General features: G+C 35.0%; 1 protein-coding gene across 5 annotated transcripts in view; it reads right to left on the bottom strand.

Moving 5' to 3' along the window:
• Nucleotides 1-203: 203 nt before the first annotated feature.
• Nucleotides 204-24,847, bottom strand: part of LOC138308053 (cytosolic phospholipase A2-like) — a 52,419-nt gene continuing 27,775 nt past the window's right edge. For 3 of the 5 annotated variants that reach the window (XM_069248999.1, XM_069249002.1, XM_069249000.1), the window contains exons 3-19: nt 21,098-21,235; nt 14,001-14,025; nt 10,777-10,855; nt 10,131-10,277; nt 9,532-9,650; nt 9,259-9,296; nt 8,775-8,907; nt 8,445-8,581; nt 7,683-7,905; nt 7,169-7,283; nt 6,658-6,795; nt 6,288-6,380; nt 5,700-5,955; nt 5,208-5,347; nt 4,564-4,742; nt 3,702-3,888; nt 204-2,845 (exon numbers count right to left, since the gene is read on the bottom strand). In XM_069248999.1, the coding sequence (XP_069105100.1) occupies nt 2,142-2,845; nt 3,702-3,888; nt 4,564-4,742; nt 5,208-5,347; nt 5,700-5,955; nt 6,288-6,380; nt 6,658-6,795; nt 7,169-7,283; nt 7,683-7,905; nt 8,445-8,581; nt 8,775-8,907; nt 9,259-9,296; nt 9,532-9,650; nt 10,131-10,277; nt 10,777-10,855; nt 14,001-14,025; nt 21,098-21,235 (2,851 nt within the window). In that variant the 3' untranslated portion in view covers nt 204-2,141. Of the gene's footprint in view, nt 2,846-3,701; nt 3,889-4,563; nt 4,743-5,207; nt 5,348-5,699; nt 5,956-6,287; nt 6,381-6,657; nt 6,796-7,168; nt 7,284-7,682; nt 7,906-8,444; nt 8,582-8,774; nt 8,908-9,258; nt 9,297-9,531; nt 9,651-10,130; nt 10,278-10,776; nt 10,856-14,000; nt 14,026-21,097; nt 21,236-21,400; nt 21,544-24,099; nt 24,226-24,847 lie in introns of those variants that run through there. The other 2 variants (XM_069249001.1, XM_069249003.1) reach the window with 2 other exon arrangements.

Here is a 24,847-nt window from a genome sequence, read left to right as displayed (position 1 = left end):
GTTAGTGTTAGGGTTAGAGTTAGGGTTAGGGTAAGGGTTAGGGTTAGGGTAAGGGTTAGAGTTAGGGTTAGGGTAAGGGTTAGAAATAAAGAAGTAAATGTATCCATTAATACTGGAGTTCATTAAAAGTTCATTGAAACACAAAGTTAAATACTTAAATACACTCAGTAAAATTTGAAAATAAACCAGACGACTAAACAAAATAATGTTTAGCTTCATGTTTATTTGAGAACATTGGTAATAAATGTAAATTGTAAATACAAAACGAAATGTTTTTACGACATACAAATGTATATTTATGAAAATAACTTAATGATTAAAGGAATATTCTTGTCATTTGGTTCTTTTTCTCGATTGTGTAATAACTTCTATGTAATCTATATCACTAGAGCTATTATCTTTTGATCGATCTTGTCCTTTCTATCTTTGACAGGTTACTGCAGACATATCCCAATTTGCTCTTTTTTTCAACCTCTCTCTCAGATACAATTTATGCATACTTGTTGACAACTATACTTAGGTTACACATACTTAATCCAATCACTTTCACGGAACTAACAATTCTTAAAACCTAAAGCCTCAAAGACACATGTACCCCAATCCGTCCTCCATTCCGCTTCTATTGATATTGGTACAACCAAACCTGACTTAGCGACCACCTCTGTGTAAAGGCCACATGATTACCTGATTATGAAGACAACTTCCTCGGGGTATCTCTGGGTCATTTATAACTCAATTTGACCTGTGTATAACGACCACTTGGGTGAAGAGACCACTTCCCCTTGTTTCCTTGGTGGCCTTTATAGACAGGGTTGACTGTTTGTTCCTATCCATATACACTGTGCTCCGTACATCATATCATCCGACAGACTCTCTTACTCTCAAACCAAATAACATACTTCCCTTATTACATACTCTCTAAACAAAAGCTGACATACATAAATGGATGATATTCCGCGTGTTTTTATAACGGTTTTGTACGAGTTTGTGAAACTAGTACAATCGTGCAATTAACATCATGTCTTTTTATACAAGTGTATAAAATAAACAAAGTTTGACTAGGCAAGTAAACATATACATTTTTGTAGACACTCTACAAAAATCCAAAATAAAATCAAAACATAAGCTCTTCCACATCAATCGCCACGTGCAGTGAGCAATACACTTTACTATCCTAAAATACTGCAGTATTCATGCCTCTGAAATCTCCATGCAGTCCAACCTGCTTTAACGATCACATCTGTGTAAAGATCCCCTGCGTATAAAGACTGTTTCTTACGGTATCAAATGGCCATATACATATATTACTCAATTTGACCTCAGTATAATGGCCACTTGACTATAAGGACAAATTGCCCTTTGCTCCCTGTGTGGTTTTTATTGACAGGGTTGACTGTACAATTCTTTAATGTTCACATTTCGTAGTTCCAAGCCAGTTTGTGTAAAGAAGTTAAAGCACTTCTCCATTTCATTACTTGAAGGCACAGGCAAAACATATAATTTCTTCTGTCCTTTAACAAATACTTCCAAAAGGCATCTAACAGTGATAATGGAACACATTTTTCAATAGCAGTTCAAGTGTACCAGCGATTGACAAATCTATGATGGAAAACGTACAGATCAGCGATGAAGAGAATGGCAAAAATGAACTCCTATATGTGTTACTGACTAGGAACAAAGTATTCTAATCCACATCTCAACCATTCCACAACACGTGTGTGCATCTTCATAATGTTGGAAACGATGTCTAGTTAATGAAGGCAATACTAATTGTATTCCTTTAGGCAAATGCAATAAATCAAATGGAAGTAGAATGACCTTCATATAAATATTCCATCGCCTGGTCCCAATGAGTGTTGTCCTTTCGTAAAATCACAAAGCTTATAGCAAATGCAGAGTAAAATGTCCCTTTCCTCCTCAAACGAACGGGTAGATTCTTTGGAATGAAATCGTGTGTTATGTTGGTGATTTCATGATGATCTGAGACAACGTCAGAAGTCTCCTGCAGTGGCGTACTTTGATTTCAGCTGAATGGAATTTCTCGTTGAAACGGTGCCCATTCATAATTGGTGTTTCGGGAAAAACACAGAACTGCTTAATGCAATTTCGGATTGTCAATGGTGTACAATGCTAGAGAACTTTCAGAGTGGTTCTGACCTGACAGAGAAAAATTGCTCATCGTCACTGTCCTCATCTATAGAATCACATGTAGCATCCTCCCACTGTTCTTCACCTTCCGCTCTCGTGTTTGTTTTCACGAGTCGTCCCGGTCTACTCCTTAGCGTTGCGTCTTTCGGTTTTCCGTCGTATTCGTCGTCTTCCAGGGGAGACGACAAACCTCCGAGCGCCGCGAAGTCATTGCGTCGTGTTCCCGCGAGCTTTCGTTTGCTTTTAGTCATTGGTTTCCTTTCTGGCACGTTTCTGCGGAAGCCTGACTCGCTTTCAGATTTAGATAGGTTCATATGTGGACTCGGACTAGAAGGAGAACCACCACTACTTGATAGAACTTCCCCAGAGCTTGTGACACGTGACCGTCTCGTGCCTAACTGTGACAAGTACCTGCTGAGCCTCTGTCTGTTTTTCACACTCACGCGTCTTAGGTTGTTTACTTCTTTAAGAGAGCAGGGTAATTTTGTGGGATTTTCTCTCTTTTTCTGGACCTGTTCTGCGATAACAGTTTTTATGTCTTCAATATGAAGTAACGTGTTGAATTCGGTAAGCTTTGACAACTTCATAAATGCATCATGGGAATATTTGAAATTGAATGTTGAATATGGAGTTGCGGCATCGTCGAATATGTCAAAGTTTGCAAATTCTAGTTCCTCTTCCGTGACTCTTGGTACGCCTAGTAAAGAAAGAACATAATAGTTAAAATAAGTTGCTTTAAAACCCCAGAAAAGACGTATCCAAGTAATCTTGTTCGTAGTTTTCGTAGTTTCCCAAGCATAAATCTTTCAGTTGTGTTAAATTAATCTTGCTTGTCAAAGTTTTGAGACAAAGGTTAATTTGTAAAGAAGCTCGCAACACCAGAATTGTTTGTAAGTTTTCAAAGATAGATAAATCAATTAAATGAAAATAAAAATCCATATAATAAAACAGCATGTTCACAGCTAGATAACATTTTCAGATAGATTTCGCTTGTTATGTTAATGCTATTTTATCCAACGTCAGATTAAACGGCATACATCGATTTTTTCAGAAGTTACAAATGAAAGTTACACTGAATTGCACAATAAAAAGGGGACTTGTTGTCTAATATGACTCTTGTTCTAAAAAAATCAGAAAATATGAGGAGCCTGTTACCCGTATCATATAATATATCACAAAGATATCCAGTCAAACATACGCCTGAATATGACATCAATTTCATAACATATTTTCGTATTTTACTGATAATATTGACACCAATTTCATAGCATATTTTTCGTATTTTACTGATAGTATTGACATCAATTTCATAGCATATTTTTCGTATTTTACTGATAGTATTGACATCAATTTCATAGCATATTTTTCGTATTTTACTGATAGTATTGACATCAATTTCATAGCATATTTTCGTATTTTACTGATAGTATTGATATCAATTTCAAAGCATATTTTCATATTTTATTGATAGTATTGATATTTTCGTATTTTATTGATAGTATTGATATCAATTTAAAAGCATATTTTCATATTTTACTTATGGTATACCTTACCTGGACTGATGAATTGTCTGAACTCGATGTTGACCAGAACGAAGTGAAGGACGACTGGGCAGTACGGGTCGTTTGGATGCTTGAAGATGTAAAGTTCTTTCATGCCTTCTCTATCAAATACGGTAGTGTCGATGGGTGGAAAAGACAACTTGTTCAGCTTGGCCCATTTCTCCGCTAACAGAAGTTCCTACAGAATAAAACACGTATCTTAGATGTAAATAGTTTTTTGAATTACATTACAATATCTTTTTTATTTATGCATTCATGACATAAGAATATATTATGTCTGTTTTATGTCGAGAAAAATATCAAATCCCACATATTATGTTCATTTTGTTGATTTTTATGAATGATGTTTAATGTATATCTTACAGAAACACAAATATTACCTTCTTAGTAATTAAAACGTTTGTGTAGCTTGTAACACCAGATAAAATATCGATACCATCTTAGTTACAAGCATTATGAGAGTATTGCTGAATCAATACGTGTCCTATGGAGCTCCCCAAATGCTATCATATTCATCTTATCTTAAAAGCAGTGATACTTTCCTTAGTTTATCTATTTTCACCTGAAATACAGCCGTTAATATTACTTCTTTGACCCATAACACGTTTACATATATAATTTCCAATAGCACGGGTTTATCTTTTTGTGTGTGATTTTTAACCTTGAATAGACGAGCTGAATTTCCTTACTGATAATCATCTTTCTGTGTTTTTGTGATAATTTACCTTGAATAGACGAGCTGAATTTCCTTACTGATAATCATCTTTCTGTGTTTTTGTGATAATTTACCTTGAATAGACGAGCTGAATTTCCTTACTGATAATCATTTTTCTGTGTTTTTGTGATAATTTACCTTGAATGGACGAGTCGAATCTCCTGGTCTGGCACTAAAGTCGAAGGACAGAATGATGTTACAACATCGTTGGGGACGTAGGACTAGAGGGTAGGGTGAGTTAAAGGTAAGCCCTGCGTCAACCATGTATAAGTGTTTCACATTGGTCGGGTGCATTTCCAGTAGCCCACTGAAGTCATCTGTGGACATATCATCAACAGTGAACATGGGCAGACAGAGCAACGCAAACCTTATCATATATCATGATTAGATAGAAACATTATTATGTTTTCTATTTCACGCAATCTCATTGTGCCTGTTTTTTTAAATGACATTCATAGTGAATTCGGGTCTTATTGAGAGTTATCGATTTAAATATTAGTTCAAAAGCTTATATACCTTACTCAGCATTATAATCTTACTGGTTAAATATAAAGAAAATTTCATTCAAATTGTATATGTTTGTAAAAAACAAAACTTTCGCGGCAGATTAACTTCATATTTTTCTACTTGATATCTTCTCCACTAATCCAAATCGATGATTCTGAAGTCTTTAATTTTTCACGGTGGTTAATATTCGCGGATTTTTTCTGCACGAGACACTGCAAAATTCAATCGCAAGCGAATATAATTTGGTGTGTATTCAACAACACAAAGAAACTTACCACTGACTCTGGTGTCTGCGACACTGTCTCCTGGGGTGAAAGGGGACAGCGGAAATGTTTGCTGCAGGGATAGCCCCCTCATGAAATTATGTACAACGCCTGCACGACCAGCTCGGGTATTCAGTACTTCAACCTTTTTGCTAAAACACAAAAATGTCAAAATATTAGTAACATCGGCAATTCAACAGTTAAAAATGGCCGGATATACGTTGTTTATTTTTTTCTGTTGTTTATGTTTTTCGTAGTAGTTGTTGTTGTTTCTATGGTTTGTTATTTATTTTTGTTTTGCTTTTTCTTTATCTGTTTTTATTAAAAAGTCAACCAAAATCCTAATATGATTATTCATTAACAATTGATACAGACCGTTTATCGTATTTAAGTACGGATATAATGACATAAAAAAAATTTCATTATTTTGTAATGTAATTAAACCATTTCCGTGGTATTTATATCAATGCATAATGATAAAACATTACATAATAGTTTGCTTACTCTAGAATCCCCGTAAGGAATGATTGCCAGTATGTTTTCTGTTTTGTACGCCTGACAGTCTGTTTGCGGTTAATTTTCCTATTTGGTCCATTTCCGTTCTGCATGGCAAGTCTTTTCTGTGCCTCATCGCTGAACGAGAAACGGTTGCGAGCAGCTGCGTCACGTCGATTCTTCACTTCATCTGGAGTCTCATCTTCTTCTTCGTCTTCACTGCTGTCACTACTCTCATCTTCCTGATTCACTTCGATCTGTTTTACTGTAATAGATATGAAAAATATTACTTAGTTACCCTTTTTGTGCAAAATTTGCTAATGTCTATATGCACAAGATGTGACAGATGTGAAAAGTGTAGTATATAAATTTCTTTTTTTGGTTTCTTTTACTAACAAGTGCATGTTTGATACTACGCATGGAACTGAGTACAAGTTATAAACATCAACTTGCATACGCCTTCATATCTATACATGTAGCTTCATTAAACATGCTCCACCGCCAACAGAGCATAACATATATTACAATAGGGTCAGAAAAGAAGCTGGATATTACAGCTTAAGTGTGTAACAAAGAAAACTTGAATATATTAATTACCCATTTCCTGACGAATCATCTCCACAGGATCCAGCTTTCTGTTGTCATCGAGCAGGCGCTTGAAAAGGATACAGAAGGCACTTCCCCATATACCTACCGAAAATATATATATTGGATCACCAAGACGTTTATATCTAGAAGATGCTTGAAAAAAATACAAGTCACTTCCCCAATTTGTTATACTATCATAAATATGTATATATGTCAACTAATTGCATTCGTCGATATGCTGATAAACCGTATTCCATTGATTTAATTAAGTTTGTTTTAATACCTGCCGTAAACGTTGCTAATTCAGTTTACGATAACTTATTTTCCCCCTCATATTTCCATATTTCTGATATCATGTCAAACAATTTATTTGCCTTACCTTGAAGAAAATGGAGTGGGGGCTCCGGAAACTGCTTGCAAAGTTTCCCCATGAAGAACTTGCAGCCGAACATTTCGGATTTCATAAATGTTCCATATTTTGGCATCCCGATCTCAAACGGTGAAAACTCCACCCATTCTTAACAAAAATATGAAAAAGTCAGAATTTTAATTTAAGAAGCAAATATACAATATAATAAATATTAACGAAGCGTTGTAAATAATACCTTAACGCTCTTCTACAAAATATGCATTACTTGATTATTTTTTTTTGCTAACTACAACGGTCAGTAGTATTTTTGTGAAAATCTCAAGTTGCTAGTGGTATTTACGTATATCATACTTCTTCCAAGATTGCTACATTAGTCATACATGTACCATTCAGAAATGATTTTATTAAGTATGTATGACTATATTTCACAAATGCATTTGTTTATTTGAATACTACAATTTTACTGTAGTAGACACATTTACGGTAGATAAATAAATGAATTGGAAATAATATGAATTACCTTGGAAACTTCTGGCAGATCTGTCCATTTTCACGTTAACACATGTCATCAAAGGCATGGGTCTTTGTCCATCTGATATCTTTTCTTTCATGTCGGTCAACTTGAAGTCCAACCTCTGAGTGTGATATAAATGTTTAAAATGTATTGGAAAAAATGGCTTTTTATTTTGAAGTATGTCTTGTGTAGTACTCCTGTCTAAGGTCTTTCGAGATTGTGTCGTTTACTAACTAGTTTGCATCATTGGTACATAAATACTAACATCCTTATTAGAATTATATACACTGCTATTTATAATCTTAATTCAATACCACGTTCCATTCTATGGCTCAGAAAGGAAAAGATCATAAGTATACCACAATTAATATTTTACAAATCAAAACGGGGAAAAGAACATATTTTGCTCGTCGCATAAGTAATTCTCTTAGTGTTAAAAAAACAAAACAATTAATAGCAAAAATAACGAGTATCAAATTATCAAAGAAAAACATACACAATTTGTCAGAAATCTACTTACATCTTTTATGAGAGTTTCTCCAACAAGATGTCCGAATATGTCGGTGAAGCTGATTGGCTGTCCGTTTTTCCGTTTCTGTAGAATCAGGTCAAGGTTTCTATAAATACTTTGTGGTGACAGGAACCACATCAGACTAGAATCAATGTTATGTTTTAGTTCTTCCTGCATGTCTCCAGGGTTCATCTCTGGCCAGTTCTTATGTGAGTATAAAGTTGATATATACCTGAAGCAGGATATGTTATCCATGTCAACTCATGTTATCACATCAAACTGTACCAATGATCAGTGTTATGCCAACAGTTTAAATTGCGACATAACTATATGTATGATAAAAATACCATTTAAAATTAATTAAACTCTGTTCTAAGGGTTTTTATTTTGAAAAACTTTCTAAATGTTGAAATAAATAATAACACAATGGCAGGTAAATGACAGGGATGGGTTGAAAGTTAATTTATTCTATTGTAATTTCGATACAAATAACATTGACGGAAAACATAAGTACAGTCAATCAGTCAGACCTCCAAGATCATTTATGTGAGATTCAATTTATCATTTTGTATTTGAATTTGTTGCTTCAAAAGCAAAACGCCACTGAGATGACATCAATAGTGTACAGAAAAAAAATCCGAAATTTGCTTTTTACACACATGACATGAATCTTTATTTTTCGAAATTTCCCAAAATACAAAAAAAAAAAAAAAGAATTATATTCCAGTATATAAGAACAGTTCTCCATATTTTTGTTGATAACCAACCTACCATGAAGACCCTGAGAGACCAGCCATGTATGTTGCGCAGTCTAAGATTCCAGTATCCGCTAAAGCTTTAGTGACCCCACTGTAGCCAACCATCGCCCGGAATCCACCGCCTGATCCGATTACCCCTATCACAGGGACCTGTGTTAATAAAAAAAATATGGAAAATATTCTGATGTGTTCAGTTACCTGTGTGAATAATAAAATATGAGGATAATTCAGATGTTTCCATGGTTAATCTGATTACATTTATCCCTATTACGTGGATCTTTACTACCTATAAAAAATCAGATCCACAAATGTTGTTGCCTCCATGTGTAACCGTTGTATTTACCTCGTCCACAGACATTGGACCTTTGTCGCCAAGGATATCCGCCATCCTCTCGCGCACGCGCTCTTTTCTTCGCATTATGAATTCCTTTTCTTCATCACATAGACACAGACTGTACCGTAACGTAGGATCTTGGCTGAAAGTCAATCATGCATGACCAATTAAGACTTCATAAGAATCCATATTCCACTTCGTGAATGTGACAATAACACATTTTGATTCAGGAATGACTTCCATGTGATTTGATTAGATTTATTTTGAAAATATGGTAATTTCAACATATTGCTCATAACAAACTTCCATTTTTACCGAATCATTTGCTAATCATAAAAACAACATTGTAGAGAGTGATAATTTAAGGCACACTTTTATCGCTAGATATAATTCCTTTGAAGTGAATCTGGAATATATGTCAAATAAAGACTGTGAGACAATGTATATATAATCTAAAGTTGAAAAAATCCAATTATTTGAAGACAAAACTTACTCAATGTGGGTTTCGAACTCCATGTCGATTTCAGATACCTGAAGACAAAGTCATTTCAATCATTAATATTTTACCTTTAGAGTATGAAAAACAATTTCAATAATTATAATAAGCTATTTCAAAAATAAAATTTAGCTTAAAACCTTATTTTGATCAACAGAAAAACAAAAACAAAACAAATATATCTCATAATCTGTAAGTTTTGAGAACAGAAAGCGAAATTAGAAGATAAACTAGTGGGCATTATTATAATCAAGCTTCAAAGTCACTCACATCATTAAAGATGAACGTTTTCTGCACTAGTCTGCCCTTTGGTATCTCTGAGAGGTCGAACCAGACATCCCCGATCTTCTGGTCAAATTGGCCTGGATTAGCCTCCATAAGTGCTATGTCTGAAATGGGATTAACACAAATTCAATACAGCGCACTATTTCTAAATATACAGTCACTGAGTATACAGGTTATCCGTAAAACAATTTGTACCACAATTACGGAAAGCATTTAGAGTCCTCCTTGGTTATCTGTTTAAGCCTTTTGCATCAAGTACGATTGAGAAATTGGGGGTAGGATGCAATTCAATTCTACAAACTGTGAACGTAATCAAATTGCAAAGCACAACTGATTTTGAACAAATTTGCGCTTTGATGAAATCATGCCTTCACACTATTGCTGTATCAAATACTCAAAGACATGTAAAATTAGCGGACTTATATTTCAGCACTGAGTTTTGAGCGCGAAATGCGCTAAATATGATTACCGCTTAAATATGCACTTTTAAAGTATCAGATATGAAAAACATAGTTATAAGTCTGTCCCATTCTTATGGAAATCGAATGAAATTACCCTGTGCAAATCACCATAGTTAAACTTACGGATTTCATTGTGTTCCTGCTCGTCCAGCAGATAGGTGAATTCCTCTGCCCAGACGGGATTCACTTCATTGTCAATAGTAGCAGTCCGCCGCCGGCCTTCGGGGGCTGTCCGGATTCTTAAAACAATGTACGGGTCTGGAGTGTCCACTTAAAAAAATCATATATCTTACATTAAAAAGATGCCACGTTATATCAGGTTTTACCAGTTTCGAGGGTTGATAAATCACCGTGTCAACCTGCAAACAGGTCAATAGCTGTTTTATTATTTGAGATTTACATAATGCTAATCCTTTCACAGAGACTATACTACAATCGACAGGATGATATTGAACAAACATTTCCTTTCCAAACTCTTTGCCCAAGGGTAGTTTATCCATATTAGTATATGCCAAATATACTGTATAGTGTATCATAATTTCCTGATTATCTTAAATTAGTATGGCGCAGTGGTATGAGCGGCATTTATGTTTGGTTAGGCTTTTGTTGCACCGTAGATTGTGAGTTCGAGGGCCAGAAGGGCATGAGTCACACAAAGGTTATCTTCATTCGTCATTTGTCATTGTGGGATAATATATTAAGGAGACGATGTAATTCTAATTAAGTGAGCGTAACGATATGTGGCAAGAAATGTGAAGTTATTACTTACACATGTCCATCCATCCTTTTGTGATGTTGCGTCCACACAAGACCCGAACTGTAAGTATAAGGCATGGTTTGTGTTCCACCTAAAGAAAATCAAAATAGAGGTCATATTAAGGTCACTAATACATACGGAGTAATTTTGGAGGTCATAAGCAGACCCTATTTTAACAAAAACCTATTTTTAAATTCCTGTCAATCGTTGTCGGATGTCCAATATTTGTAAATCAAAATCTCCAAAACAAAACGTAAAATGACAAAGTAGTAAATAGGATGAGAGAAATTCCCTTTCAAAGCAATGTGTTATTTTCTTGTAGAAATAAACAGTTTTTCACGTATTCTTACACCTAAATCTTATTTTACGACTTTTTTATGAGATGAATTGCAACGAAGCAATACAATCCTATTACGAAAAGTAGAACCTGTTATGTAAAACCTTGCGAAATACCCATTTCATGTTAGTCACGTCTTTGCAACATTAAAACGTCTAGAACACACAGATCTATTTTTAAACAACCCCTCAAAACACAAGGCATATGTGATGATATTTTAGTTTACAATGATATTGATATAATACCATATGACCAGTTATTTTGCGGGGAATAAAGCTATTTTCACGGGATATTGCTATGGTCGCGGAAATCGCAAAAATGTTAACCCGCAAAGTAAAACGGTAATATTTCTCCAATATATAGTTGACTCGTCTAAGGAACGTCAAGTATTCTAATGGACCTACATGTATAAAGTGTATTTTGACACCGCCCTCTTCAGGATGTACCTATATATCTTAGTCGTGTTGCTTAAGTAGGACATACCTTGTTACCTGTATATAGCATTATCGACAGGTGTGACTCTCTGCTCTACCTCATCGTTAACTACATAGTGTCTAACGGTAAATATGACACACCTCATTAACCTCGGCAGGTAACAGTATGATTAGCGTAGCATTGTATTTGTATAGGGCATTATAAATTACCTCGGGGTAGATAGCTATATTGATAGACAGCATCTACTTAAGCAACGTAGTGTATATGTGTCCACTGTAGAGACTGTTGAGGAAGATATTTTCGTGGTTTCTTGCGACAGTTTTATCCGCGATGTGCACACAGTTCGTTCAGCATTCATTAAATTTAAGAAACCCCTTCACTTGAAATCCCCCATAGGAGGCATCAATGAAAAATTAAATAGAAATCGTAATTTAAAAAAAATGTTTATATACCTTGGGGTCAGCCTTCACATAAAAATAATGTCCCCTCACAGTGGGGGACTCTCACACATAAAAGTCTTAAGTTACTAAACCTTCCTTAACATCGATAAGGCTTTCCTATAGAGAAATTTAAGTGAAGGAATGTTCGGGAATTGGGCGCTGCCTTTATGATCAATAACATATTGCCCTTCAGTTTTGACTTAAGAAATCACAGAAAGAAGTTTTCCACAACTTGACAATGTGTGACAGGGGATTTTATATAACTAAGGAAATGTTTGTTTAATCGATTTGTCTCGGCCTTTTGACCCACTTTCTGTACTCCTGGTTGGAATCACCCCGGCCGTTACGTTTTCAAAATAAATATTGTTTAGGATCGGATAGATAGTAGATTTAATGTCCGGGCCCAGTTGCTCAAAAGGTGATTACGTTCATCACATTTTTTTCAAATCAGGAAAAAACAAGTTCTAGCTCAAATAAATTGACAAATATTTACAAACTTGTAAAGCAGTCCATTCTTTACCTACTTGCCCATTTTAGTAAAGATGTTCCCACACATTTAGTAAAGATATTAACACAAGTTTTGCAGCAAATGGGAAATCAAAACTTTTAAGCTAATCACCTTTTCAATAACCGAGCCCAGCTGATCGAGACTATTCCTGTCATAAATATACTGAAATATACTATTCTAATACCGCCCTCGCTATACAGTCTGTAAATATTTAATTGAATATAGCGTAGCATTAATCCTTCAGTGAACTCTCAATGGGAACAGGTTCATTTAATTAAAATTAATAGGCCTACAATGAAGTGATTGTGAATGATGGTGATGTGGCACATTTTTCTACACAGTTCGTTATATATAATAAACAATGCTTTAATTTTAATATACGGTATTACATTAACAAAATTTCCTACATAGTTACATACGTATTCACAATGCTAATGTAACGTATCAAAACTTATAAAAAATTGCTTTCAGACCAATATATAGATTCTCTCCATGGAACTTAATTCAATGAGCATTAAAACCTTGTGACTTTATAATTTTAAGGCGTTTGAAGGCTAAAATATACATTTAATATTGTGAATTATATTGATACGTTCATATATGGTTTGGTTTGATAGTTTACCGTCATTTACATAAACATGGTCTTTTAAGGACGTTTATTTGCAGATGAAAGCCGGAGTACCCAAACAAAAACCATTCACCAGTCGTCAGTAACTGGCAACATTTGAATCGACCTAGAGGGGAGAGTGTTTGGTGTTCCTATGTTGAGACAGTCATCAATTAACATGTCACTCTATATCAAATCAAATTATATATCACCAACGGGGTTTGTTCAAATGTTTGTGTGATAAATTAGACTAAAATTATGTCATCCAGTACGAAGTCCCATGTCCCCCAGTATCATAACGCTGAACGGCCTTTTAACAAGTGTTTATAGCACAGCTTACACTTTTATAAGTGCCTATTTCCGACTGAGACTTTCTATCATTTATAGAGTACATAGCCTCGATATGTTAACTTTAACTGTATCATATTACATTCAAAAGTGTATACATTGATGCATGTTTTCCTACTCATGACCTGTATGTGTAGTTTAAGCCACAGTTAACATATTACGATTTCATTCCGGTAACATGTTTATATGTGATGTCCGGACTTCTGCCTTGCGCAGCTTTGTTTTGCACGGTTTTTTCCGTCCCTATATCGTCCGTATAGCGTAGCTAGGTTCCAGTTCCTGTAGTGGGTCGCTAATTGATCGCCTTGCTAACTGACCCTTAAAAAGCTCTGACCGTAAAACCACACTGACCAACTGGCCCCAGCATCCTCATTCACTAATATGCACACTGGGATATTATGTTTAAACAATTATATAATTCCTCAGGGTATCATTTATAAGTTATGGTATCTGGCGACGAGGTGAACTTTGATTTGGATATCAAAATGGTAACAACTCGTCGAGAACTATCTTATTTCTGGTTACATGAAATACTGTTAGTGTATGAAAATTACTACTCACCTCAAATACTTGGTAGGGATCAAACCTGTTTGGAAGAAAAAGCATATAGAAGTTAAATCGATATTATCAAAATAATTAATTCAAGATAAAAGTTTCAACCTTTCAAATTCTGTTCGACTAAATGCAAATCATACTATTATAGTTTGTTGATATGATTTATGAGGTATAGCTTTGTAAGTTATTTGGTATGATAAAACAATGGTATTACCAATATATGCCAGCATTTCTTTATATAAGAAACATAAAAGTTCGTAATTTCTATATCTTCAAAAATTCTTTGATATGCATAGTAAGTAAAAGAAAACCGTTGGTCAAAGAACGGCACCCTGAAGAATGCAGCGTTTCTGCAATAAAGTTCACAAAAGGAATATTGACTCGGCGTTTCTAAAATGGAAACAACGAGTCAATATGCTATATATTGAACGTCAAGTGACCATGTATTATTAGCCAAGGAAATTAGTTGAAAATCTAAGCTTATTTAATATCATAATTTGATAACCATGTATTTTTATTGCCACAATAATCTGATTTACAGAATATACAGTGAACAAGATTCCGTGGTCCAGTAATACAAAGTATTTCAAAAGGCTGAAAAAACATGTTTCACAACGGATTGAAATGATGGCTATTGATTACCAAGGCGGACATATGTTTGTACCTGTTCTGTATTGTAGGTAATACATTTATAACATATACACTTCATGACGTTAACTATCTGTTATATATACAACAATAGCAATAAAAGCACAAGGAAATGTTTGTGTAAAAGTATCACATTCAGCTACAACACAAAACACAGCAATCGCCTGTTTTAAACGCTCGACCTTCAACGCATAAGAGCTCAACAAAAATATGGTGCCTGGATTTGCGAACAGGTAAATAGTGAGATTTTTTATTTGCCTTAATATCAAACAAGTATATCTGGTCTTTTCTTTCTCATTGAATGCGTACACTTTTTTAACTTCCTGAATCTAAATATATGTATATATATATATGTGTGTGTGTAACAATGGGTACTGTGCGTAAGCCTTCATACTAGAAAGACTAGATATATCCCAGATCAACTAGCCCTATCAAAAAGGCTGGCTACAGTACGGACACCTACAAATGTATAGGATTTACATATGTCGGCTACCTTACTAAATCCTCACACAACTATGAATAGATATATCAATGATCAACTACCCCTATCAAAAAGGCTTGCTACAGTACGACACCTACAAATGTATAGGATTTACATCTGTCGGCTTCCTTACTAAATCTTCACACAACTATGACTAGATATATCAATGATCAACTACCCCTATCAAAAAGGCTTGCTACAGTACGACACCTACAAATGTATAGGATTTACATCTGTCGACTACCTTACTAAATCTTCACACAACTATGACGATCAACTACCTCTCTCAAAAAGGATTGCTACAGTACGGACACCTACAAATGTATAGGATTTACATCTGTCGGCTACCTTACTAAACCTCCAGAAAAAAAAGACTAGATATATCTTAGCCGACTACTAAGAACCCCAGTGGTTGCCCGTGCAACATGTACGAAACCAGATCTTCTTTATATACAGTATATATAAAGCTTATTGATAAGAGTGTTTATTGTTAAACGTGAAATGTGTGTGTCTGTATAAAAAGTTACCATGTGTTTTATTTGACAGATGACCTTAATCTATCATTCAGAGAAAACGGTTGTCAGGTATTTTAAAAGCCCGCTCTACCTGAGTCTGTATACCAAACAATCTATTCTCAGTTTGGTGTAGTTGATAGAGACAAGGCTTATGTAAACACCGTCTACGTTCAACGGTAGACAAAAGGTTAAAATATGGACCTTTACGATATCAAAGTTTCTTAAGTACCCTTATAGAAATATCTGAGTCTAAAAACTTGTCCTTTGACGTTAAAATACTCTTAAGTGTCGTTAAATATTTATTATTCTGGAAATTATAAATAATTTATCTTGCTCTAGCATAAGCTAGCTTTCGATGTTTCGATGTTAAAATACTCCAAGTGCCGTTAGATATAAATTAACATGGAAACATATGAAAGATGATTTGTCTTGTTCTAACAGAATCTAGTTTTCGATGTTTGGGGTATCACCTTACAACACAGACCATAGCTTTATCTGGATTTTCTTAAATATTAACATTACATATATGTATTGGCGCTCGTTCTAATAAATCTCAAATAATTGTTTCTGCAAACCAAATTACCTTTGGAGGCGGCAATATTTGAATTTTCTTTTCTAAGGAAATTGTCTAGTCTATCTTATTGTCTAATTGTCTAATTTACTGTCATTTAATACTGTATCTACAGCTTAATTTCAGCAAATACTTTTGATATTCTACAATGTAGTAAATTTATTAAAATTATTGGTTAAATTTATTTTGGTCGGCGTGACCAATTATCCACTTGCGTTCAGTCTCAAAGTTACCAATATATCAGTTGACTTTTTGTGATACTTTAAGCCATTGAACAGATGTTATGACATGAACTCGAGCGAAGAACTCATTAAATATTTAATGAAATAGAGCTACTTATCTCAAACACCAAATACACACATAATGGAAGTTTATTTTAACATTTAAACATAAGATTATCCCCAAACTGATACATAAACCCGTACATAATGTACACAAACACAACCCCTAGCTATACCACCGAATATGTCTGGTATTTATACTGGGGTTTTCAGCCTGTTTTATCAGATTGAATGATAACGTGTGTCTTTACGAATGATACTTAGAGAAGACATTTGTAATTAGCGCGAACTTACAGGTAAATTCACAGGTGCTTGACACATTTGTGGGTACTTGCTAAGCGTACCATGCGTACGTCTACCGATACTATATAACAGTTTTAGTTTTGTGGAAAGTTGAGTTGTTAACGTAGTTGTTATAGAACCGCAATCAAAAAAAAAACTCAACGGAATAAATTTTACACAATGTCATCATTATTATAGTTGTTATATCGACTAACTACAAAAATGTCTATCCACAAACACTACAAAATGATTTGAAAGCTTCATCCACAAACAAGAAATTACCCACGAATAATTAATGCTATACAGACATTATTGTTTTAAGACAATTTTCTAAAATACACAACCGTAAAGTGTCCAATAAACAGTAACCTATTATGGGGTATTTTTGATTTTTGAAATCATAGCGACTTTATACACCTCACTAAGCAATCGGTAATATAATATTAATGATTTTTATTGCATGTGAAACTTGTGCTTGTTCCACGACTAAAAAGATTATTTTACTGACCTCTTGTGTTAGCTAGGTACCGATGCGTGTTGCCGGCCATAATATTATTTTTTGCTGTTTAAATTTTTCAATGCTAGCGTAAATCCGCTTAGGCGATCGTAAACACCGAATCTAACATATATAATGTTTAGGTTACTTATATCAAGGATGGCGGATCATCAATGTAGTTTTGACAGGTGTCGATGTCTTGCTGGGAAATAAGATCTGGGTATTTTCACTCTAAATATAGCGCATTGCGACATAACGCATCATTAGATATTTTCACAAGTATTCAATTTCGCGGATTGCACGGATAAAACATTAGCGGTGGTGTTATTTTCACGATAGATATACATTCAGAATTTTAGCTACACCGTTCATACATTAATAAAAGATGACGCTTTGGGGAAATAATCACATTCAAGCGCCCTTCGCGCTTGCACTATGTAATATGGTGTGCTCAGGTAATGATTTGAAATAAAAGTTACATTCTTCATTACGTAATATCTGGCTCTAATGTTTTACGTCAATTGTTAAACTGAACTTCGTGACAATTTATACCACAGGACAAAGGTTGTAATACGGTATGTACATACACAAGTCCTTAAGTTCACACCCGTGTTAACAATGTGTCGACATATGATGTAAATAAATTAAGAAGAAAAAAACGGAGGAAAAGATGAATAACACAACAACTGAATGACCATATTACGAAGTCTCACTGCTAAATCATCCCATTCTAGTCGTGCCCATCCAAACCAATAGTGTGAAACCTGCCCTAGCGACGACCACCTTTGTATAAAGACCATCTTCTTATTTCTTTCTAGCGTTCCAAATGGTCAGTTATAACACAATTTGACTCGGCTAAAGAGACCACTTTTTTCAAAGGGGAATGGGTCTTTCTGGGCCAAGTTTATCAGTAGTGTGAGCGTAAACCGGACATTGAAGCAGTAGCAAAATAATGTTTTAACTACGCACTTCCGAAATAAATGTACAGGATTACACTAGGCCTTGCACATGTGAAGTACCGGTAGCCTGGTAAGTTCATTAGCTTTCATAGGGAAATCCGTCCCATTTTCTCACACTAAACCAGAGTTTCGTAACATTTTATCACCAGCAATTCATTGAAATGTTTTCTTAACTTTTTTGTCCATGTATTGTGCTGACTAATCGAGTCATTTAATTTAAATTTTAATTTAACGTCAACCAGATTAGCATCTTTATTATTCTATTTACGTCTCGCATTTTATTATACACACGAATAATTTCATCAAATTAAAGAAGATATTAGTTCCCTTGATACATTAATATCGTATTTAAATGAATACGGCATCTTAAATTGATGTAAGTTCAAAGTTTCTTTTAAATTAACGATTTTAATAAAGGGCGAAAAATATTGCCGTTGTATCGTTTTGATGTGAAAATTCCTTTACTGTAAAGGTTAACATTAGGGTTCAAGGATACGTTGGTCAAGGTTAATTTGGATATAAACATACGACTTTTATAAAGTTGTTCATGCGTATCAATGTCAAGGCCGTTGCGGTGTTCAGAGTACACCATTATTGAGAACTTTTAACAACAATTGTAGATATCAAATTGATATACAAGGTGGAAAAGATTGATTATTCAGACCAGTTATGCGTGACGACAGACGTATGTGAATTGCCTATTTTCTTTTTTTTTCTCGAATACAATGGACTGTACTTTTATCTTATACACATCTCTACGATGGCACTCGAAAACCTCAGGGCGCTCTGATCTGAGATAAAATGTATAACTATTGACTTCACAGGTAGAAGTATTCGTACATTAACATGATAGGATCAGCAGTGGTCAATAGTGCCCACCTGTAATGGCTAGCTTGGACTGGACAGTGCTCAGTGAGTTTACTTAGTTGGAAAAAGATGCTGCTATACACAGTTATATCATTCAAGCTTCTAGTCCGTAATACGTGGTAACTATAACTCTATAATCAGACAGATTAAGATAAAAAAAAAAACTGAAACTTCAGCCTTAGGCAAATCTATATATAATCTTTCTACTTTTAAATCAACCGTATTTCATTTTAAACTGATTTTCATAAACAACTAGTTAGAACTCAGTTTGTTTTAAAGTGTATTTTGTCCACTTAACTTTAATTACATATAATTGTATACGCCTGTTTAAAACACCCTTTGGATCTGTTGAGTCAAGTCTAAATTTTCATAGGTCTTGTTAGAGTCATTTTCCTCTAACATTGCTCCCATTGTGTAAATATGTGGAAACTCAATTTAAATAAGGCAGATAAACATTGGCGTATGACCTAAATATAGATACCTTGAGTTGTGCCATTCAGTGTACTCTTCAATGTAAGTAGACATTTAAATATCAGTATGTTTACTTACAATATGTGGAGAAGGGGGACTTAGATGTCGCATGGCGATTATGGAAACTATCAGATAACGGACCCGGTAACGTCAAACTTCCTCTATCTCTAGTTATACCAAGATACTACACAAAACTTCTCTCTTCATTTCTCTTGTAATGACGAGGTTTGGAAACAATTGAAACAAGTGTAGTATTACGGTATGGATTTTTAGTTTAACGTCCTATTAACAGCCAGTGTCATTTAAGGACATGCAAAGTTTGTTGGAGGAGGAAAGTCGGAGTACCCAGAGAAAAACCACTGGTATTACGGTGACTTACATATACTTTTAACATTGACATTTTATAAGTTTATGACGAATCTATATATCCCTATATACCATACCAATCAAAATGCAGCCTTATTTACTGTTAAGCTTGCACATGTCTTCACTCAAGCATTCTTCTCACCTGTTCATCCTTCCCCGACTCATATTATAAATTCGTCCCCAATGCATTTACATTTACCATATAGCTACCACCCCATCCCCTTAACAATACATTTAATGTACTAGAAATTGCGCGACGTGACTTTGACGTTACCATGGCTACGGCACCTCCACTCAAGTAGACTAGTTCTCCACATGGATAACATCATATCTCCTTTTCATACCCTACTACAAACGTATGTCTCTTCAAATACAGATCACAAAGTATCCCCATATCTATTTAACCCCTTCTCTTTTCTTTAAGCTCAAAAAGTATACAGTAAATTCAAACTGCCAAGGAGATCACCTCTGTATAATGACTACCTTTGTCATAAGTTAGCTTTTTGAGGGTCCCAAATATTAAAGTTCAATCTATTTTCCTTGATATACAGACCACTAAAAAGACACATTTTCCTTGGTGTCTTTGGTGAAGTTTATAAACTTTTTTGAGTATAGAATCAAAGTCAACACAGTCTTCTCGGTGTGTAAAAAACACTTTGATAAAAAGATTCTTTTCCTTCACATCTTAGGTGGTCTTTATTGACAGGTTTGACTGAATTGTCAATTTCAATACAATTTTCCCTCTGTATTAAGACCACTTCAGTTGGTATTTAAGGTGGTTGCTTATATTCCAACATCATCTACAGGAACTAGCGAATGTCCCTATATCGACCGTAGTCATATGTAGTAGTGCAAACATCAGCTTAATTTAATTCCTGGAAAGTTTATGAAGGTGTGTAAGTACTAGCAGGATATCGACATTTCCTCATTACCAAAAATGATAGATGTACAGATTATGTTCATGTCAAAAACATGATTCATATTCATAAGGTGTATGTCGTGAGGTAAATGCATTCATGTAATCATAAATAGCATTTTAAACGTTCACGCAAAATTACATGCAATTTAAGTAAAGATTGAAAACATATCTAAAAATAGCAACATGAGCTTTAACAGGTTATGATAAGTATACAGACAAAATAAGGGTGAAAAAGGTATCTACTTACACCTTGTCGAATGACATTTCCTTCGGTCTGTGCTTGCTGTGTTTGGGTGAATGTGAACTCGGTGTGGGGGAGAAGGGGTCCCCATCCACTACATCGCTGTTTAGACTGTACTGTGGAACTTTCCGAACGAGCGGCTGTCTGTCGAAATAGAAACGTTGACAATCTCTTTACATCTCCATTGGACACATAACTATACACCTTAGCTTTAAAACCGTCACAAAAGAAGGTGCAAATGATTTAGATTTCGTTTTAGAGTGAAAGGACTTCTTATCAGTAAATCTGGGCAATAAAGAATGCTGTTACCAGGTGTCGTCTGTTTGGCGGTAATGCTAGTACGTAAAAATCCGTCCTAATATGTTGTCCCATGTAGGTTCAAGCTGTCACTGTAAAACTCCGGCGAAACTGACGTCACCGAACCGGAACCAGACCCTTACCCGATATCGGTTGCCCCTCGTCGGTACACAGGGACCGTCTCGACAACTTTTAGTGTCTACACAAGAGAGTATTTTATTGTTTCTTTCACATCCATCTGACAAAGTGGGACAATAACAAATAGTGTAACCTCATTAGGTCATATCTGACAAATGCAAATGTCATTATGAAACGGAAGGTCGCCTAACACACAAAAACTACATTATAACAGAAGGACAGCGACTTCTGCCTTGTTGTAAGTCACCAGACGATATAAAGGTAGGTCGGAGCGGGGGTTGCTGTTTTACTGCTTCAACGTGAAATAGTAAAATTTATGACATGCAACAGGATGGACGTCTACGTCAGATTGTCTATATGTGGTTTCTATTAAAGTCGTTTGTCAACTGATGTCTTCTTTTTTTGGCACGGAGATGAACCCAATATGTGGTCTGCGTCCTATTTTAGATGCATAACTTCATTTACGTCACGCCTCTACGCAAACCGAGAATCACTTGTGCTCAATTGTTTCAGAAAGCTTACCATGTGCCCCTAGCATTATCAGGTAGATAGTAAATACGGTACCCATGCTTGGTCCTTCATGTCGAACACATCAATCTACATGTACATGACATAACATAATATCGTTTATATAGTTGTTTTATGTACAATTGTATAGTCGTACTTGAGTGTATTTAAAGTAAATTACTGCATGTGCAACTTCCCTTCGTTCGTTTACAAAAAATTACTTTTCAATTTATTTTTTTATTTAGAATGAATTACTTTGAACTCTCCCAGTTCCAGAAAAGAAAATATTTATATAGTATTTTGTACAACGCGCAACAAGATCATAGCGGTTTCCAGCATGAGTTTAACTGTTAGCCTTTAATGAACATCTGCAGAATATATTTGAAAAAGATCCCGGTCTTTATGGAAAAAAACAAGTGAAAATCGTTTCTCCGAGCTTTGGAAAACATCTTTTTACGTGTTCACACATGGAATGCAAATGACCGAATTTTCCTATTAAATGCTTCGTCAATACGATTTTTTGTTTGAATAACATAACAAGAGATTTCAAACAAAAATCAACAAGGACATAGTCGTTCAGATCCCCCGCCAATGGAGATATCAAAGCTGAAGTAAGTTTGATTGTGGAGACTTATGTGTATGAGAAAAAAAAACAGGAAAAAGGAAGTTGAGCTAAAGAAAGATGGAGTATAATTCAAGTAGAGCGGGGCTGCAATTGTTGAATCAGGTATACAGCCTTGACATTTATATTAGACTATATACACAAAGATGGGTGGAGTTTTGCAAAGTAACATTTACCATTTACCATGATATTTTCAGCAATGTTTCCATGGTAACGGAAAAAGTGCAAAAAATGAAAACCTAAAAATAGCAAAAGGTACTACTAGACTATAAAAATGTGTCTATGAAGTTTCGTGGAAATATCTCTGCTGGTTTTAGAGTTATGCTCCGGAAATGAACCTGCTACAAAAATATGATATTTTCAGCAATGTTTCTATGTTTACAGAAAAAAGCACAAAAAGTGAAAACCTAGAAATAGCAAAAGGCACTACTAGACCATAAGACTAATGTGCCTATGGAGTTCCGTGCATATATCTCAATCGGTTTTCCAGTTATGCTGCGGAAACGAACCTGGTACAAAAATATGATATTTTCAGCAATGTTTCCATAGTTACGGAAAAAGTGCAAAAAATGAAAACCTCAAAATAGCAAAAGGCACTACTAGACCATAAGAACAATGTGTCTATGAAGTTTCATGGAAACATCTCTGCTGGTTTTAGAGTTGTGCTCCGGAAACGATTCTTACACAAAAATCTGCCATTTTCAGCAATGTTTCCATGGTTACAGAAAAAAAGAACAAAAAGTGAAAACCTTATAATAGCAAAAGGCACTACTAGACCATAAGACCAATGTGTCTATGCAGTTTCGTGGAAATATCTCTTCTGGTTTTACAGTTATGCACCGGAAACGAACCTGGTACAAAAATATGATATTTTCAGCAATGTTTCCATGGTTACGGAAAAAATGCAAAAACTGAAAACCTTAAAATAGGAAAAGGCACTACTAGACCATAAGACCAATGTGTGTATGAAGTTTCGTGGAAATATCTCTACTGGTTTTAGAGTTATGCTCCGGAAACCATTCGTACGGACGGACGGACGGACGGACGGACGGAAACCATTTGTATATCCCCCGCCAACTTTGTTGGGCGGGGGATGATTATTAATTAAACCTGAAGAAGTAGATCACGTGGAAAAAGATATCTTGTAATGGACTGTTTGACTCTTTATGACCAAACAGACGAACGACAATTTCAGATATGGCAAACTTCGAGATTTTTCCCCACAAACATTAACCATCACCAATTGTCTATACCTACAAGAGTCTGCGCCGTAAGCAGGGAAATGACACATGAGGCAAATATATAACTAATGTCACTTGAGTATGGATAAGAGATCGAAAAACTCCAAAAGAAAAAAAATCTTATTGATTTGTTTGTGTAACTTTTCCGTTTGAAGAACAACTATGTGAAATCGAAGATTGAACATCTAGTAATGCTTACCTACCTTCCGATATATCGTTTTACATAATACTTCATTCGCATGTTTAGTCCATGCATTTAGGATAAACACATAATAGTTTCCTTTGTTTTACTAAGCGTTGTTTAGTCGGATTATAACGACTGGTCTCACTTCCTCGTCACAAGGAAACATATACAGCTGGTCCCCACAGAAACATTTACCGTGAATTCCACCTAAGTTCTCATTAAATATCCATGGATCCGGACTACACGCTAAGCTTTAAGCGCGGTCCCCGCGCTCCATCGCGTTTGTGACGTTCTAACTTTATACGGATATGAACACAATTCGTCTTCATCGTTCATTGATAGATACGTACAAGTATTTGATATCATTACCTATGAATATTTCATGTAAATCAATCAACCAAAAATTTTTCATTTCGCGCATGAATGATAAGTGAATTTTCTGGAAATCATGTCGTGATTTGCTGTTTACCATCGGGCCGAGCGGGTGATGTCACGAACCTCCCACCATTGTTCGTAATGAAAAGCGTCACGCATAATTGATTTCACTTAATATGTTTTTAATACATTTAGTGATTTTTAACAAAATTCTCTTTACATTCGTATTTTATTTATTTTCAAGATTGTATTTACTTTCATGCAGAGAGTAAATAGTATTTTATACATAAATAGATGAATATAATATTATCCCAGATAAATTGTCATTTCATCAAATTGTCGTTTCTTTGAACATTCCCAGTTACAGATCAAGTAAGAAGGGAGACAACTCG

Source organism: Argopecten irradians, chromosome 14, assembly GCF_041381155.1.
Source record: "Argopecten irradians isolate NY chromosome 14, Ai_NY, whole genome shotgun sequence".
In the NCBI taxonomy this organism is placed as follows: Eukaryota; Metazoa; Mollusca; class Bivalvia; order Pectinida; family Pectinidae; genus Argopecten; species Argopecten irradians.
Note: the sequence above shows the minus strand (reverse complement) of the source record. Positions and strands in the feature narration are given on the sequence as shown.